Here is an 18258-nt window from a genome sequence, read left to right as displayed (position 1 = left end):
AGCAAAGAGACCAGAGCGCTAAACAATGTACTTAGGCAACAGGGCCTGATAGACATCTATAGAGCTTTTCATCCAAAAGCAAAAGGTTTCACATTCTTCTCCAATCCACATGCATCTTTTTCAAGAATACACCACATGCTGGGACACAAGTCCAGCCTGAATAAATTCAAACACATAGATATTATCCAGACATCTTTCTCAGACCACCATGCCATAAAGCTGGTGATTAATAAGAGGGCATCCAGAAAAGCAAGGGCAACCAATTAGAGAATAAACAAGGATCTCCTGCGACATGAGTGGGTACAGGCCCAGATCAGAGAGGATATTAGGAAGTTTCTAGAAACTAACAAGAATGAGCATACAACGTATCAAAACTTATGGGACACTGCAAAGGCAGTTATTAGATGTAACTTGATATCATTAAATGCATATATGAAAAAAGAAGAAAGGCGTATGACAGATACATTAACACAAAACCTCCAACAACTAGAGCAGAGTCAACAGAACAACCCCTCCAATAGCAAGAGAAAATAAATAATAAAAATCAGGGCAGAGTTAAACCAGTGGGAAGACAAAAGAACAATGCAAAAGATTAACGCAACTAGAAGACTGGTTCTATGAAAAAATCAACAAAATTGACAGCCCTCTGGCAAAGCTTACCAAGGATAGAAAGGAGCAAACATCAATAGGCACGATGAGGGATGAAATGGGGGCAATAACAACAGACCCCAATGAGATAAAAAGTATAATCACAAAGTACTATGAAGGTTTGTATTCTAATGAATTCAGAAACCTCGAAGACATGGATAAATATTTAGAAAAAACAATCTCTTCCTTGATTATCTCAGACAGAGATCAAGAACCTCAACAAACTCATAGCGAAGGAAGAAATAGAGACAGTCATAAAAAACCTACCAAGGAAAACGACCCCAGGGTCAGATGGCTACACAGCAGAATTTTACCAAGCGTTCAGGGAAGAGCTCATACCGATCCTCCACAAAGTATTCCATAACAGAGAAGAGAACGGCAAGCTCCCAAACTCATTTTATTAAGCCAGCATTACTTTGATACCCAAACAGGGCAAAGACCCCACAGGTATAGAGAACGTAGGCCAATATCTCTAATGAACATAGATGCAAAAATCCTTAACAAAATACTGGCCAATAGAATACAGCGGTATATAAAACATATCATCCACCACGACCAGGTGGATTCATCCCAGGGATGCAGGGATGGTTTAACATCCGAAAATCCATCAATATCATACACCACATCAAGAAGAAAAAGGATAAAAACCGTATGATAATATCCATAGATGCAGAAACGGCATTTTACAACATCCAACACCCATTCCTAATCAAGACACTCAGAAAGATAGGATTGGAAGGTAAGTTCCTCAAGCTCATACAAGCTATTTATGAAAGACCAACGGCCAAGATCATAGTCAATGGAGAAAAGACAAGAACATTCCCACTGAAAAAGGGTATAAGACAAGGATGCTCCTGTCCCCACTTCTATTCATTGTCATTTTGGAGGTTCTGGCTAACAACATAAGACAGCGGAAGGACATCAAAGGGATCCAATTGGGAGAGGAGGAGGTGAAACTATCGCTATTTGCAGAGGACATGATTCTATATATTGAAGACCCCAAAAGATCCACAGCTGGAGTACTTACAGCAATAGAGGAATACGGAAGAGTAGCAGGATACAAGATCAATAAACAGAAATCGGTAGGTTTTCTATACACATCGGAGAGGGCCATGGAAGGAAGAGGCAATTAAGAGGGAAGTGCCCTTCACAGTAGCTAAAAACAAACTGAAATACCTAGGAATATATTTAACAAAAAATACTAAGGAACTATATAAGCATAATTATATAACCCTATTACAGGAAACCAAAAGCAACCTCCACAAATGGATGACCCTCCCCTGCTCATGGATAGGTAGGCTTAACATAGTAAAGATGACAGTTCTTCCTAAAGCACTTTACAAGTTCAATGCTATACCAATTCAAATACCATCAACCTTCTTCAAAGAATCAGAAAAACTGACCACCAACTTCATATGGAGAGGGAAGAAACCCAGAATTAGCAGAGAACTCCTCAAGAAGAAGGACACAATTGGAGGACTCGCCCTACCTGATTTTAATGCCTATTACACAGCTACAGTAGTCAAAACAGCGTTGTACTGGCACAACGATAGACACTCAGACCAGTGGAAAAGAATAGAAAGCCCAGGAGTAACATCAGCAGCATATAGACAACTGATCTTCGACAAGGGTCCCAAAAACATCAAGTGGGAAGCGGATACCCTCTTTAATAAGTGGTGTGGAAACAATGGATATCCACATGTAGAAAGATGAAACAAGATGTTTACCTCACCCCATGCACAAGAATACACTCAAGTTGGATCACAGACCTAGAAGTTAAATCCCAAACCATCAGGACCATTAAGGAGGGAATCAGGACTAATCTCAGAGAACTGGCCCAGGGAGCTCTTGGCTTACTGCAACAGGGAAGGGTACACACACAGGTGAACTGGAAATCGACAAATGGGATCTAATTCGAATAAAGCACCTGTGCACCTCGAAAGAATTCACCAGGAGGGTGACAAGACACCCACAGACTGGGAGAAGGTTTTTAGTAATGACACATCAGACAAAGGGCTCATCTACAACACCATCAAAAAGAGGAAAACAGTTAACCCCCTAAGGAAGTGGGCAAAAGAACTGAAAATAACTTTCACTAGAGGAGACTCATATGGCCAATAAGCATATGAGAAAGTGCTCGAAGTCCCTAGCCATAAGAGAAATGCAAATCAAAACAACCGTGAGATACCACCTAACACCCCTGAGGCTAGCCCAGATTAGCAAATCAGAGAGCAACAAGTGTTAGAGGGGCTGTGGTGAAATAGGAACCCTCCTCCACTGCTGGTGGTCATGTAGATTTGTACAGCCACTGTGGAAAGCAATCTGGCAATACTTAAAGAAAATGGAAATTGATCTACCTTATGACCCAGCAATCCCTCTACTGGGCGTATACCCGGTGGAAGCAGCAAATAAAATATGACCAGTCATATGCGCTGCAATGCTTATTGTGGCACAATTCACAATCGCAAAGAATTGGAAACAGTCTAAGTTTCCATCAATAGACGAGTGGATTAGTAAACTTTGGCACATACACACAATGGAGTCCTATGCAGCACTGAAAAGCATGGATGAGCACATGAAACACGTTATTTCATGGGAAGAGCTGGAAGGCATTATGTTAAGCGAGGTAAGGCCAGACTCAATGGAACAGGTACAACATGAGTCCCCTGTGATAAGTGCAATCAGCATGACAGAAATAGAAAAATAAACATCCATCTCACAATAAATGGGGGGAAGCATAGATAGTTGGAGGAAGGGCAGGCCACACTTAGGGAGGTACATGAGAGTCTAGCAAAAAGAAGGAGAAGTGGGGCAGGGGGGGTGGGGTGGAAACCAGGATGGGGAGAATCTGAGTGGATGGTATGGGGAGGAACAGGGCACTAACCCACCCTGGGAGAGTATTGGTTGTGTCCCCACAGAACTGGAACATGCATACGGACCCCACCATGACACACCAAACAAGGAGGGCAATGTAAAATATGGAGGACTACACAAAGAGGCTGGACCATACGCTGGCCCAATCCAGAATTGGCCCGACCCCCACATTCGAAGGGAGTACCACAGAAAATGAAAATAGATGATCTGGTGTGGGAAAGGAACTGATGCACCACAACACATCCAGAATGAAGCTGAAACAAAGGAAGGAGAAAGGATATAGTGGAGTACACCTGGGCCCACTAAGCCCACAGATTGATAGCCCAGCTCGAAGGGCCCATTGTACAGAGAGGACCATAGAGCTGGCCACACTGCAAGATGCGACATCCTGCACCAACACATGGCCCTACATGAGACAGCACTTGAGACACAGTGGGGGATGTGCGACTGAGCTGAACCCACCACACTGAGGAAAACACTGGGGGCGTGCAATGGAGCAGCGGGGGAAGCAGAACAAAGAGATCCCGAGGGAGTATAAAGGATGGACTTTGGGGCCAGAACGTGGCACCACACAAGTTTTATCTGGAAAACACACCTAAAGGCCAACAAACAGACCTTGAACTACCAGCATTTTTTTTCTTTTTTCGCTATCTTTTTGTTTTGCCTTTTTTTTACCTTGTAAATTTTGTGTGTTAGTGGCTTTTCTGCTTATCAGCGTGTTGGTGTTGCTGCTGTCGAAGCCATGTTCATATGTGCAACTTGGGCGCTGTAAAAGTCATCTGCATTTGTATGCACATATTACTATATCAGCAGTGCACCTAGAGAAGAAAGGCTGGACAAACAATGAGAGGAGAATATAACAGGAACAACGGTCCTGGAAGGACATGAAAGCGTGGGAGGTAGGGGAAGGGAGGAGGTGTTGGCCAACACAGGGACAAGGGAGTGGTTCAAAACCAGAGGAGGGAGGGGATGGGAGGACTGGTAAGGAGTGACCAAGGGCAAGGTAACTGAGAGGAATTACTGAAACCAGAATGAAGGCTGAACATGGTAGTGGGACGGGCAGAAGGCTGAACATGGTAGTGGGACGGGCAGAAAGCTAAGGAAATAGAGAAAAGGAATAGGAGGCAAAGTGGATCCAGAGAAGCCTAAATACAGACATGTACATATGTAAATATATTTATGATTACGGGGGAAATAGACATGTGCATATATTTATAGGTTCAGTAGTAGGGTAGCAGATGGACATTGGGTCTCCTCACGCAAACTCCCTCAATACAATAGCACCTCGCCCAGCTAAATGGTCATTGCATGATACCCACCTTCCCGACATGATCACTGAAAACAGACGTGTGTGTAAGCAAACGTGGTGAAGAAAGCTGATGGTGCCCGGCTATCAAAAAGATATAGAGTCTGGGGTTTTAAAGGCTTGAAGGCAAACAAGCAGCCATCTAGCTCAGAAGCAACAAAGCCCACAGTGAAAAAGCACATGGCCTAAGTGAATACAAGGTATTGATTGAACCAGGTAGCAGACACCAAGGAACAAAAACAATCATTGTGTGATCACCTTCCTCACATAAACACTGAATACGAAGATGTGCATAAGTAAGTGTGGTGAAGAATGCTGATGGTGCCCGGCTACTGAGAGATATAGCGTCTGGGGACTTAAAGGCTTGAAAGCAAACAAGCGGCTATCTAGCCCAGAAGCAACAAAGCCCACATGGAAGCAGCACACCAACATGGTGATCATGAAGAGCAGAGGAGACCAGGTCTCAAACAACAAAGGTGGGGGATGGGGGGAATCACATCATCGTGAATGAGGGGGAGTGCGTGATGGGGACCCAATGCCCATCTGTAGACAGCTGAACATCCCTTGCAGAGGGGTAGTGGGGAGGAGATTAGTTACTCAGGGTTCAGTGTAGCAACAATGAAACTCAAAACCTTCCTCTAGTTCTTGAATGCTTCCTCCCCTCCCAATTACCATGACCCCAATTCTACCTTGCAGACCTAGTTATACCAGATGATGTACAGCGGTGCAATAGAAATCTGGAAATAGAGGGAATCTAGGACGGATGAACCCCTCAACACCAGCGGTGGTAGTGGCAACACTGGGAGGGAAGTGGTTGTAGAAAGGGAGAACCGATCTTGGAGATCTATGTGTAACTTCCCTCTCTGGGACATGGGCAATGGGAAGGTGGGTGAGGGGAGATGCCGGGCAGTGTAAGATAAGATAAAATAATTATTTATAAAATATAAAGGGAGCTGGGGGAAGGGGGAGCGGGGAGGGAGAGGGAGAAGGAGAGGGAGGGGGAAAAAAAGGAAACGGAGCTGATTCCAGGAACCCAAGTGGAAGGCGAATTTTGAGAATGACGAGGGCAATGAATGTATAAGGGTGCTTTGCTCAATTGATGTATGTATGGATTGTGATAAGAGTTATATGAGCCCCAATAAAAAGATTTATTAATTTAAAAAATACTAAACTTGATTATAACATCCTAGTTACCATAATAAAACAAACTACACCATTCAGATTATAATATCCAAGGGAACAATATTGAATTAGAACTAAGGATATAATGAAGATTAATCAAAACTAATTGATTTGTCCAGAACCTGGGAACATGGGCGTGCATTCTAAAGTTAACCACCAGCAGGCAATTTCCCATAAAGAGAGGGAAAATGGGTGGGTCAACTCGGTCAATTTTCTGAGAAGGGAGGGAGGAACAGGCAAATTTCTTAGCAGCTTACAAAAATGGAGTTTCTTTTGCTAGTCTGCCTCACAAGCCTCAGCAGAAGGTAAATGTTTAGAAAATAATGGTGGAACATATGTACAAATATTCTTGCTAAAATTGATGTATGGATTGTTATAAGGAATTTAAGAGCCCCCCAATAACATTTTAATAAAGAATATTGTTGGGGGCAAAAAACCCCATCTAGCTTCTCTGATTATTTTTTCAGAATATAGATAAATAACTATAGGGAGAGGTCACATAACATCCCTGATTTTAAAACATGCAGTATTCCCTTGTTCTGTTTCCAAAAGAGCTTCTTGATCTATGTACAGGGTCTACAGGAGCACCGTGAAGTGTTCTGGAATTCCCATTCTTCTCAAAGCTACCCATAGTAAATTAAAATCAACACAGGCAAATGTCTTTACAGTCTGGGGTCCTCTGCTTTCAGCCAAGATCCATCTCACCTCAGTAGTGGTGAGCCCTTGTTCTACATCCTCTTCTAAATGCAGCATAAAGCTCCAGCAGCTCTCTGTCAATGTCCTGCTGCATTCATTGCCTGATTTACAGCAAAATTTTACTTCAATGTGACATCAATGTTATCGTTTTACAAGGTGAGCATTCTGTCTGGCCACGTTTCTTTGGAGCGGGTACAAGAATGGATCTCTTCCAGTCAGTTGGCCAATGAACTGTCCTGCACATTTCCTGGCATAGATGAGTGAGTGTTCCATGTTGGAGCCACTGTGTCAATATATCATGTCAAGGGCCTTGCTCTTTTCAGGGTCCTTCTCCAAGGACAGGTCTTTTCTTAAAATAGATTGAAAGTATGTAAGAGGAAGTGTCACCATCCACACCTTTAAGAAGAACGATGGTCACACTCTTTCAAAACGGATATGTTTGTCCTTTTGGCACACTTTTCTTGATTTAAAACCATGCAATATTGAGTTGTTCTGTTCCCATATCTGCTTCTTAATCCATGTAAAGGTTGTAGATAAGCACAATGTAGTGTTCTGGAATGCCCATTCTTCTCAAGGATACCCACAGTTTGTAGTGATGCACACAATTCCTGCGTTGTAGGAAGCTGGAATTTATTGTGCTGAGACTTCCCATTGATGTGGATATCCTCAAAATGGTGCAGCCAGATTATATCCAAAAATAGGTGGTGGATTACAGCTGGAATCTCCTCAATCTGAACTGCTTTGCTCCCTATTTGGGTCAGATGGTTCATCTGAGAAGTCTCAGACTCTCTGCAAACACCCTGGACTTGACACATTCCTAGGGACCAGGAGGTGGAATGCCAGGACCCTAAATCTTAATAGAGACAAGGACCTTGCCTCAGGGCCAACTGTAGTTAAAGCCATCCCTTATAACCAGTCACCTACATTTATCGTTCTATCGAAACATACTGGGATAGAATAAATTTCTGTTTGTGAAAGCCTTACATAAGTTGAATTACTTTCTTATATAATGAGCTTATGTAACATATTCTGGTGTCTTTGGGGGGGAGAATTGAGTGTATTCTATTGGATTCTGAAATATATGGGTTTACTTGCTCTACTTAGTATAAACAGAGCAAACAGATTTGCGTGTACCTTTCACTATCTCTTTCACACCTCATTATCTGTTCAGGGCCTTCAGGACATGTCTTAATATTTTCGCTGTGTGCAGTGGTTCATTGCCTGTATTGACTTGACTTCTTGGGATCATAATTCTCAGTAGTGTGGCAGTTATTTAGTAGTGTAATATTTGGATCTCTGGTCGAGTAGTAGGCGGTCTTGGTCTATTAATCAAGAGTTGGAGGCTTCATATGCACCAGGTCTCCAATTGAGAAAGATGAGAATTCTGCTCCCATAAAGACTTATTACAGTGTTTACCAAAGTACCTGATATTGCTCCTTGAGGGAAATGGAATGGTCCTGTGGTAGAAAGCAGATAACTGTACTTTATTCTATGGGAGAAAGATGTGGCTTTCTACTCCTATAGCTACAGTCTGAGAAACCACAGGGTAAATTCTGCCCTTTACTACATAGTCGCTATTAATCTGCTCATACTCAATGGAAGTGAGAGTTATTTTCATTTTATTCTGAATTATGTGCTATAATACAAACGTTTTCAATTGGCAGCTAGGTGGTGGGTGATTTTCTTTTTTCCTGAGAAGAGGGTATGCAATAGGACCAATTATTTTGGGAGCCTGTGATTGGTAGCATTTGGAAACTAGGGAGCAGTTCTAATTTGTCCATAGGTCGGCTATGAGGGGCAATGGACACAATGGCACTGGATTTGGTTTATATGATAAAATGTGGCACTGCAGAATGGATCAGGTATAATGGAATCATGTAAGAAAGCATTCCATGGTACAAAGATTCAGAGTGTGGCAGTAAATTCTTTATTTCTTCGTAATCTTTCTGAGATAAAGGGATTTTCCTGAGGCGTGACTCCACAACCTTTCCTCTCTGAAAGCATTATAGAGAATTGAGAAGGCAGGACATGACTACAGCAAGAAAGGAGAGCTATATCAGTGTTCTTCTGTGCACCAGAAGACCCTACCCAGTGAACCTCTTAAACCCAAAGTAACACTGATGCCAACATACAGATTGCTGTCTAAGGCAGGTCAGGCCCACAAATGTTGTCAGCAGACAAGGACCTTGCCTCAGAGTTAACGGAGATGACAGCTTTATCCTATGGCTGATGCCCTTAATTTGAATTCTATCCACCTAATCTATAAAAAAATGAGTGTTGAATGGAAAAACCCACAATTAACGATGCTTCCTTAAACACATTTAAGAATTACAAAAAGGTGCTGGACTTTTCTCTAGATGGCAATCCTCTAAACACATTCAGTGGGACGAATGACTGTTCCTGTACTATAGAGAAATGAAGCTCTGGAAACATAGTTGATTAGGTCTTGACTACTAACCATAAGATCAGTGGTTTGAACTTACCAACCCATCACTGGGGAGAGATACGAGGCCATCTATTCCTGAAATGAGTTACAGTATAATAAACCCAATGTTATCTCAGGTGGTATAGTGGTTAAGAGTTGGACTGTGATCCCCAAGGTCTGGACTTTCAAACAGCCAATTGTTCTGGGGGCAAAGGACAGGGCTTTCTACACTTGCAAAAATTACAGACTCAGAAACGGACAGGGCCATTTTCCTCTCTCCTGTAGGGCCATTTTCCTCTCTCCTGGATGGCAGTGAGTCTCAGAGTTTGCGAAACCGAAAGGGGCTAGCTAAGAAGCAACAAAGCCCACATGGAAGAAGCATGCCAGCCTGTGCGATCATGAGGTGTCGAAGGGATCAGGTATATGGCATCAGAAGAAGAAAAATAATCTTACCATTGTTAATGAAGGGGGAAGTACAGAGTAGAGACCCAAAGCCTATTTGTCGGCCACTGGATATCCCCTTGCAGAGGGGTCTAGGGGAGGAGATGAGTCAGTCAGGGTGCCATGTAGCACTGATGAAGAATACAGCATTCCTCCAGTTCCTGAATGCTTCCTTCCCCACTCAACTATCATGATCCGAACTCTGCCTTGCAAATCTGGATAGAGCAGAGGATGTACACTAGTGTAGATAGGACCTGGAGGCACAGGGAATGCAGGGAGGATGATCCCTTCAGGACCAGGGGTGTGAAGGGCGATACTGGGAGGGTAGAGGGTGAGTGGTTTGGAAAGAGGGAACCGATTACCAGGATCTACGTGTGGCCTCCTCCCTGGGGGACAGACAACAGAAAAGGGGGTGAAGGGAGATGCCGGACAGGGCAAGATATGACAAAATAATAATTTATAAATTATCCAGGGCTTATGAGGGAGGGAGGAGTGGGGAGGGAGGGGGAAAAAAGAAGATCTGATATAAAAGACTTAAGTGGAGAGCAGATGCTTTGAATATGATGAGGGCAAAGAATGTGCTTTGCACAATTGATGTATGTGTGGGTTGTGATAAGTGTTGTGTGAGTCCCTCCTAAAATGTTAAAAAGAAAGAAACCCAAAGGGGCACTTCTCCTATTTTCTAGAAAGCGGCTCTGAGTAGCAATCGACATAATGACAGTGAATTGGAGCTAAGTGCAGGAGCCAGCTTGATAAATAGTCAAAATGTCAAAGCCATAGGGTGTACATGAGATTCAGTTTCATAAAGCTATTTCTAGAAGGTTATTGCTCCTCCCTCGTTCCCTTTCACAGTTTTTATGTTATTGAAATCACTTGGGTTAATGGCACAGTGGGTCATGTGTAAGGACTGAGTTTCTGTGTCGACTTGGCTCGGCCATGATGTCAGCCTACATATCAATGTTTGACATAATGCCATCACTTCCATGAAGAGATTTGCTGTCAGCAGCCAGGAGTGGGAGGTGGTATCCTGGTGGGTGTGGTTTCCCCCAGTATAAATATAAGTGGATTCTCTCTGAAAGCTGTGCAGCTTTTGGCCAGGTTCAGAAACTCACCAGAAGTGTAGATCTCCAGATGTGAGACAGCATCTTGCCATATTTCCTACATAGCTTGGATTCATTGTTTGCACAGCCTGTGAGGAATCAGCCTACCATCTAACCTGCCCATCTGGGATTCATCAGGCCCTCAACCTACTTGAATCAAGAGAAGGTTCCAGAGTGATATCTGAGACTTGCCAGCCTCTACCACTGTGCACTGAAAAGGTAAGTAGTGTGACTAGAACTTTTTCCTAACTATTTCTGACAGGTTGGAGGGGTGGGAGTAAAACTGGGCTTTATACTCTGGTAAAAGGTACAGACTCAGAAACTCACAAGAGAAGTTCTACCCTGTCCTATAGTTTCTCTATGAGTCAGCATTGACTCAATGTCTTTCAGTGACTAAGGGTGCTGGAGCCTAGATTTTAGAGGGCTGGGCTCACCCACTTGGCTCTCCCTGAGGTCTGAGCAGATGCAGTTTAACCTTCACAGGTCAGGATTCCTTTAGGAGCAGATTGGTCAGAATGAGCACAGGGACCCACTCAGCATCTTGGAGCTTGCCATCCAGAGTTATGTTGCAACATTTCACTCATTCCCTCTCTGGAGTGGCTGTCCGTAGAATTTTCCCACCCCTGTTCACGGCAGCTGTTGTCTGGAGAGAGGGAGAAAGTGAAAGTCATGGTGGAGGACTGGTCCTTCATCTCACTGCCCCTGGTTGTTCCAGTGACAATTTCAGAGGACATCTTTTAAAGCTTGTGATAGTTGTCTTCATATTCGCAGTGTCAAGAGTTTTTAGATAATTTGATATCCAGTTGTTTTTAACTTACGGTGTCACATGTTTGTCAAAGGAGAACCGTGCCTCATAGTGGCTTCAAAGTTTTGTTTTGTTTTTTCAAAATATGTCACCAGGCCTCTCTGAAAGTACTTTTGAGGAGAAACCAAACCAAATCATCTTCTAAGTTAGCTTCTAAACATTCTAACTGTTTGCGTTATTAGGGGTTTCAAGTTTAAAGAAGTGAACTATGATTTTCACATTTATTCAACAAAAAATGACATACGTATTTTGGAGATTTTAAAGAATTCTTTTCTAATTAAATTCTTCCTTTTAAGATTTTTGGGTTTGCAATTAAATCTGTTTTGTTCCATTTTCTAGTGAAATTCTCTAAGGCTTTAGGAAAAAGGCATTGCATTTAGTTTGTTTTTGCTGATTCTCAGATGATTACTAGGTGTGGTATAAGAGTGGATCAATGACAAGGTGGGTGGAGATAACACAGGTCTAATAAAAGACTGATAGGATTTTCACATTGGCATCTGGGTGGGTCTAATCCAATGAAAATTGTCCTGGGAGATTTTCATTCCTGTGGTGAGAATATTTCTTTTAGATGCATAATTCATAAATTACATTTTCTTTATGGATCCTAAAATACGTGCCTTTGATTTGATGTTTTAGGCTGTTATTGTTGTTCTGGGCTATGGAATTGGTCCTGATTCATACATACCCTCAAGTCTTACTCATAGTTAGCCTATGTCAAGATGGAATCAATTCTGCCCAAAACATGGCCATCCTTACAATTGTTATGCTGGAGCTGATTGCTGCAGTTACCATGTCATTTCATCTCAACGAACATCTTCCTATATTTTCTCTGAACCTTTTATTCAACAAGCCTGCAATTTTCCAAGGACTGAAATGTTAATCTAGTAGAGGTCAATGCCAGTTCCTTGATATTTTTTCCTTCAAATCATAAAATATTGAAACAATATAAATTTGTATCAGAATTCAGATTTTTTGTTTGTTTTCTCTAAGAAAAGCTTTCCGTTTGAGTTCAATGAAATACACTTTGCCTCTGATTGCGAGTCATAATTTGATTTTAATTTGAATCTCTCTAATGTTCACCTACTGAGGATAAATGCATCCAATGATGCAGAGTATTTGTGACATAGACATGTTTGGTTTTCTCTTTCAATTTGATGCTTCTCGTGCACATGGAAACAGGAGAGGCAATGATTTTAAGCTCTTAGATGTAAAATACTAGTCATTGGTTCAAGCTCATCAACTGTTTCTTGGAGAAACAGGAGAAAGGGGTGCCTATTTGAAAATGATTAGGGCAAAGAATGTACAGATGAGCTCTTTATACAATTGATGTATGTATATGTATGGATTGTGATAAGAGTTGTATGAGCCCCTAATAAAATGTTTTTTAAAAAAGAGAGAAAGAAAGGGATGCCTAGAGAGTAATGGCACAGTCAGACTCCATAAAGGTTACAGCCTTAAAGCTAATGCTCTGGTGCAGTGCTACTGTATTCTACGGGGTGTTTATTCTGTGATAGGGTTACCTTGCTTGTCTTAGTAAAATGAGGTGGGTGTATTTTTCAATGATCTGACGTAAGTTGAGTTTGAACTGCCAGGCTCTGTGTTAGAGACAAAGCTGTGGATCATTTACCTCCATCCCACTCAGGGCTCCTTAAGCTATGCTTTCACTTTTTTAAAGATAATTGTATATCTAGTTTTAATCCTAAAATGTCTCTAAAGATAATATAACTTAGGAATTAGACTAAAATTATTATATAACACATATTTAACAACTTCTAAATTGCTTTGTTTTGCCCAATTTTTTTTCTGTTACTTTTGAGTGTATAGCCATGGCATGGGTCGGGTGGTGGGGACGGTAGTAGGATGAGAAAGCCAGAACTACATTGGACTGCCCATTATGGTCAATACTGAGTTTCAAATTTGCTGGTCATTATTTCTAAATACTATGTACTTAAGAGGCAATCATCCCAATGGTAACACAATATTTGAGAACTTTCACTACATTCAGGTTTCTGTATAACACATAGGGTTACACAAATATCTTTCATAGCTAAAGTTTTCTGTACTTCTACTTGTTTTTCCAAGGTTCAGCTTTTAGTGTTAATCAGGATAGCTATTGCATGTTTCTCTGAAAGTGCTTGATGAATTATATTTCTGTTGCTTAATTTTTAAAGATAATTCATCCAGTTTTAAGTTGACTGTTGAAGTCATTTTACATAAATTTTATTTTTCCTATGAAGTTCACTGAAATGTTCACTTTTTCTGTCCTGTATTGGAGCCCTCTTGGAGCCCCATTGGGCTGCCAACCCAGCAGTTCCAAGGACCAGTCGCTCCATGGAGAAAGACAAGGCTTTTAACGCTTGTCAAGAGTTACAGCCTGAGGAAAACACAAGCATATCTCCTCCATGTGTTACAGGGTGAAACTGATGTCAGTGAGTTTGTTTGGTTAGTTGACTTGGTTCATATTTTACATGAAGTGTGATTTTTGATATTAGCATCTTCAGGCTATATTTATTCACCTGATTTTTTTACTAGCACTTCTCATAAAATTCACTTATGTCAGGGGTGTCAAACTGGTGGCCTTCCGGCTGCCTGCGACTGCTCAGGTAATTTTTTGTGGCCCCAAATTCTCTGAAATAAAATGAAAATAGAAAAAAATTGTTATAAAAAAATAGCGCTTAGGGGAGATGGAGGCAATACTGTACACACAATTCCCTCTTTAACCCTTTAACTACAGAAGACCACTATACAGGTGGCCCAAAGTCTTTTCTGGAGGCCTGTGGACGTTTCTAGACACGATCATTTCCGGTAACGTTTTAAAGCGATGTCTGCCACTCTCATTGCATAATAAAAACAGATCCTAACAGTGAAAAGGTTAAAAACAGGACTCTAGGATGTGCTGTTATGAGTCATACCTAGCAGCAATGCTAGTTAACACTTTTAGAGGGAAGCCATTACGATTGTGCATCACATTTGTCAGCTGTCCAACATTTTGTGTTTTTTATTACTTTGTTATATTTTCCGGTCACACCATAAGAGGCAAGGGAAAGCTAGTAGAAGGAAAGCGCTGGCAAATTTCCGGTTAAAAGCATAATTATAGTTTTATAAATAAAACCAATGTTTAAATAAAAACAATTATATAGGGTTTTAATTATCCTATCCATATTTCTGAATCCTCACTTCAAAATAAAAATTCAACAAAATTTGTAAATGTGATGTGGCCCACTTTAATCTTGCCTGTTGCACCACATAGCAAACATTTTAATTGAGTTTGACACCCCTGACTTCTGTTGAATGTTACTGAATTACTGTCTTTAGATTTACTTTTTAAAAATCCCTTGAGAAACTCCTTCTTAGTGGAATTAGAAATTTCCCAAAATTGCAACAGAAGCTAAGTATCAACAGATAGAGACACCCTTCCAACTGAATAAACTTCCAGAGCAGCATAATGAGCCAGGAGCAATCTGGGAAAACCCACTCCGTGTGCACAAATCCTGTCTCTTTGGGGGAAACAATAGTTGTCCATCATAGTAGAATTCCCTTGGTCAATCAGCATGCCTGGGGAGAGTGCATTTGCTCTCACAGAGCCATCAATACACTGCAAGAGATTTTCAGACAGAAAAAGAAACAAAAGCACAGCATCCAAATACACAGAACATCCATAAGAACCGGGTTTTCTGACTTTATTTTGCAGCCATGAAGTCCCAGGGCTATCGAAGCCAGAACTCAAGCCTTAAAATCATGACTTTCCGGCCTACCATGGAAGAATTTAAGGATTTCAACAAATACATTGCTTACATGGAATCCCAAGGTGCCCACCGTGCAGGCCTGGCTAAGATAATCCCACCCAAACAGTGGACAGCCAGAGAGAACTATGACGATGTGGATGACATCCTCATAGCCAGTCCTGTGCAGCAGGTAACTACTGGGCAGACAGGTGTCTTTTTGCAATACCATGAAAAGAAGAAATCCATGACCGTGGAGGAGTATCGCCACTTGGCCAGCACCGACAGATACCGCACTCCCACACACCGGGATGTTGACGATTTGGAGCGGACCTGTTGGAAGAGCCGCCTGTACAATTCTCCCATTTATGGGGCTGGAGTATGTGGCTCCTTATTTGGTGAAAACACTGAGCATTGGAACCTCAGACACCTGGGGACAATCCAGGATCTGCTGGAGCAGGAGAGTGGAGTTGTCATCAAAGGCGTCAACACCCCCTACCTGTACTTTGGCCTGTGGCAGACCACCTTACTTGGCACACGGAGGACATGGACCTGTACAGCATCAACTACCTGCACTTCGGGGAGCCCAAAACGTGGTATGCGGTGCCCCCTGAGCACGGAGCCCGCCTGGAGAGACTGGCCAGGGAGCTTTTCCCTGGCAGTTCCAGTGGCTGCGCGAACTTCCTGCGGCACAAGGTGGCCCTCATCCCACCCAGAGTCCTCAGGGAGAACGGCATTCCTGTTGGTCGGATCACCCAGGGAGCAGGCGAGTTCATGGTCACATTCCCCTACGGATACCACGCTGGCTTCAATCACGGTTTCAACTGTGCGGAATCCATCAACTTTGCCACCCTGCGCTGGGTTAATTACGGTAAAGCTGCTTCTCAGTGCAGCTGTGGGGAAGCCAGGGTCACATTTCCCATGGACGCCTTCGTGCGCATTCTGCAACCCGGGCGCTATGAGCTGTGGAAACAGGGCAGGGACCGCACCTCCGTGGACCACGTGGAGCCCACAGCACTGACCAGCCCGGAGTGGATGGCCTGGAAGGAAGCCCGGACTCGTGTGATGGTCAAGGGGCGTCTGCGGTCCTTTAAGCCACGCAGGGCCAGGCGTCGCTCTCTGACTCTGGCTGCAGACAGTGGGCTTGGGGGCTGTGCACTGGTGTGTCCTAGTCCCACAACCCACTCCTGGGCAGACAGCTCCACTGTGCAGCCTGAGGCCCCTAACTTCATGGGCAGCAGTCCAACGGGATCCAGTGTCTCCCTATTTCCCACCTCAGTTCCATCTGCCCAGTATCTCCAGGCTTCACCAAAGGGGACTCGCACTAGGCGTCCTCAGGACTCCGATGCCCACCAGCAGTCTGTGAAGTCCAGGGCCAAGAAGCACACAGCAAGCACATTTGTACACCTGCCCACTCAGGCATTGCATGAGAATCAACAATCAACAGATGACTCTGGCCCTCGGAGTTTTGAGATCCAGCATGCTGTTAAAGCTTCTGGGTGCTGCTGTGACCCCGATCTTCAGCCCTTGGGACCCCCACTGAATCCTGATTCTCTGATGCACCCTGGCCCCTGCCTGAAGTCACTGGACAACATCTCAGTGAATCTCCCGGACATGCTTGTGCTGAGTCCTCCTAATGAGTCTTTGACTTCTAAAACATTCTCCAGCTATGCCTCTGTGCACAGTATGGCACCTCTGGACCTCCTCGGTGCTATTGCTATGGACCCCCTTAAACTTCTATAATCCTGCCCTCAGATGAGGTTCTGCAAATCTACTTACATAGATCCTTGGAGACAGACTCGATGGAACTTCACTTCCTAAATCCTGAAAGGTTGTCACCAGCAAAGATCTTCTTGTTGTGAGTTTAGCTAAACTGCAGTTTTTGTCAAATGTGATTGTCCCTTGGACTATCTCTCACCTTCAGGAAACAGAAACACACCCAGCCAATCTTCAACATGGAAATTGTAATCTGTGGTGATCCTTGACCTCTCAGTGCCATGTTGATAGGTTGCCTAATAATTGCTCAGACTATGGACTCCACTAAAATGTGTTCTAAGGACTCGCAGACCAACTGGATATATGTGTGTCCCTTGATTCTTCCTAGGTTTGGGAGTTGTCCTTGAAAAGAACTCCCTGCACAGAAAACTTTAAACCCATTGCTTTCCAGCGTGTCTCTCCACGTGGCAATCTCAGTGATCAAGACCCACTGTTTCAAAGTTGGACTTGGGGCTAATATTTAAGGAGGCCCATTCCCAAGTCTTTCTTTGATAATGCAGGAGGTGGGTTCAAACTGCTCACCTAGTCCTCACAAAAATTGGAGCCAACATTGGACGATGCTCAGAATGTGAGGCTCAATCCATCTGCACTTCCGAAGCGCTGACCCGGTCTTCTACCAGTGGTCACAACTGTACCTTCTAATGAAATTCAAGCCTTTAACACACTCCAATAATTCTGACGTGGCCACCCTTCAACCCACCAACCAAGCAATTGCTCACGTAGAAACTGCACCTTTGAATGAATGATGTCTGTTGCTGTTTGGGGATCAAGGATACCTATTTGTGATTATTAATTTCATTGTTCTTAGTGTGTATCTGAAAGGAAATAAAATACCTTAAAACACATTCGGAAAGTTTGACTATGAGAGGTATGTGAAAAACAAAGTGACTCATCACATAGCCAGAGCGAAAGAAGTAGCTAGGTCCCAATGAATTCACCAGTCTGTCCTTGTACCCAGAGTAGTCCGTGAGGGAATGGAAGAAAATTGTACAACAAAACACCACCACAGCAAAACAACAAGTCAAATGATGGGGAGAGTTACTGCCCAGAGTTCCCATCTAATCATTGAGCTGAAATTACTCCTGGAGTCACCTTTTCATGAAATCACACATTGGCATTGACTTGGGACTCCATTTCCCAGAAACTCTCGATACCCCTGTTGGCATTGTCTCTTCAATTCATGTATTTAAAAGCCTGTTTTCAGGTCTGCAGCCAGAAAAATAAGCATCAGAGAGCCTGTCATGGAGGGTAGTGTGGCAAATTTTCTCTCTTTCTTGAAAGAC

At 43.0% G+C, this 18258-nt stretch overlaps 1 protein-coding gene across 1 annotated transcript; it reads left to right on the top strand.

Moving 5' to 3' along the window:
• The first annotated feature begins 15170 nt into the window (after nucleotides 1-15170).
• On the top strand, nucleotides 15171-16942 carry LOC142427603 (lysine-specific demethylase 4D-like). Its single transcript, XM_075532799.1, has 2 exons — nucleotides 15171-15597; nucleotides 15720-16942. Exons 1-2 carry the CDS (start codon nucleotides 15171-15173, stop codon nucleotides 16940-16942), a joined length of 1650 nt encoding a protein of 549 aa, XP_075388914.1.
• The last annotated feature ends 1316 nt before the right edge of the window (nucleotides 16943-18258 follow it).

Source organism: Tenrec ecaudatus, chromosome 15 (genome assembly GCF_050624435.1).
Source record: "Tenrec ecaudatus isolate mTenEca1 chromosome 15, mTenEca1.hap1, whole genome shotgun sequence".
Classification (NCBI taxonomy): domain Eukaryota; kingdom Metazoa; phylum Chordata; class Mammalia; order Afrosoricida; family Tenrecidae; genus Tenrec; species Tenrec ecaudatus.
This window is presented reverse-complemented; position numbering and strand designations above follow the sequence as displayed.

Bases quoted from the DNA above. Each gene is read 5' to 3' on its own strand.
- LOC142427603 (XM_075532799.1), top strand. From the start codon at position 15,171: ATGAAGTCCCAGGGCTATCGAAGCCAGAACTCAAGCCTTAAAATCATG. The intron at 15,598-15,719 runs GTGAAAACACTG...GGCCTGTGGCAG, and splicing joins AGTATGTGGCTCCTTATTTG to ACCACCTTACTTGGCACACG.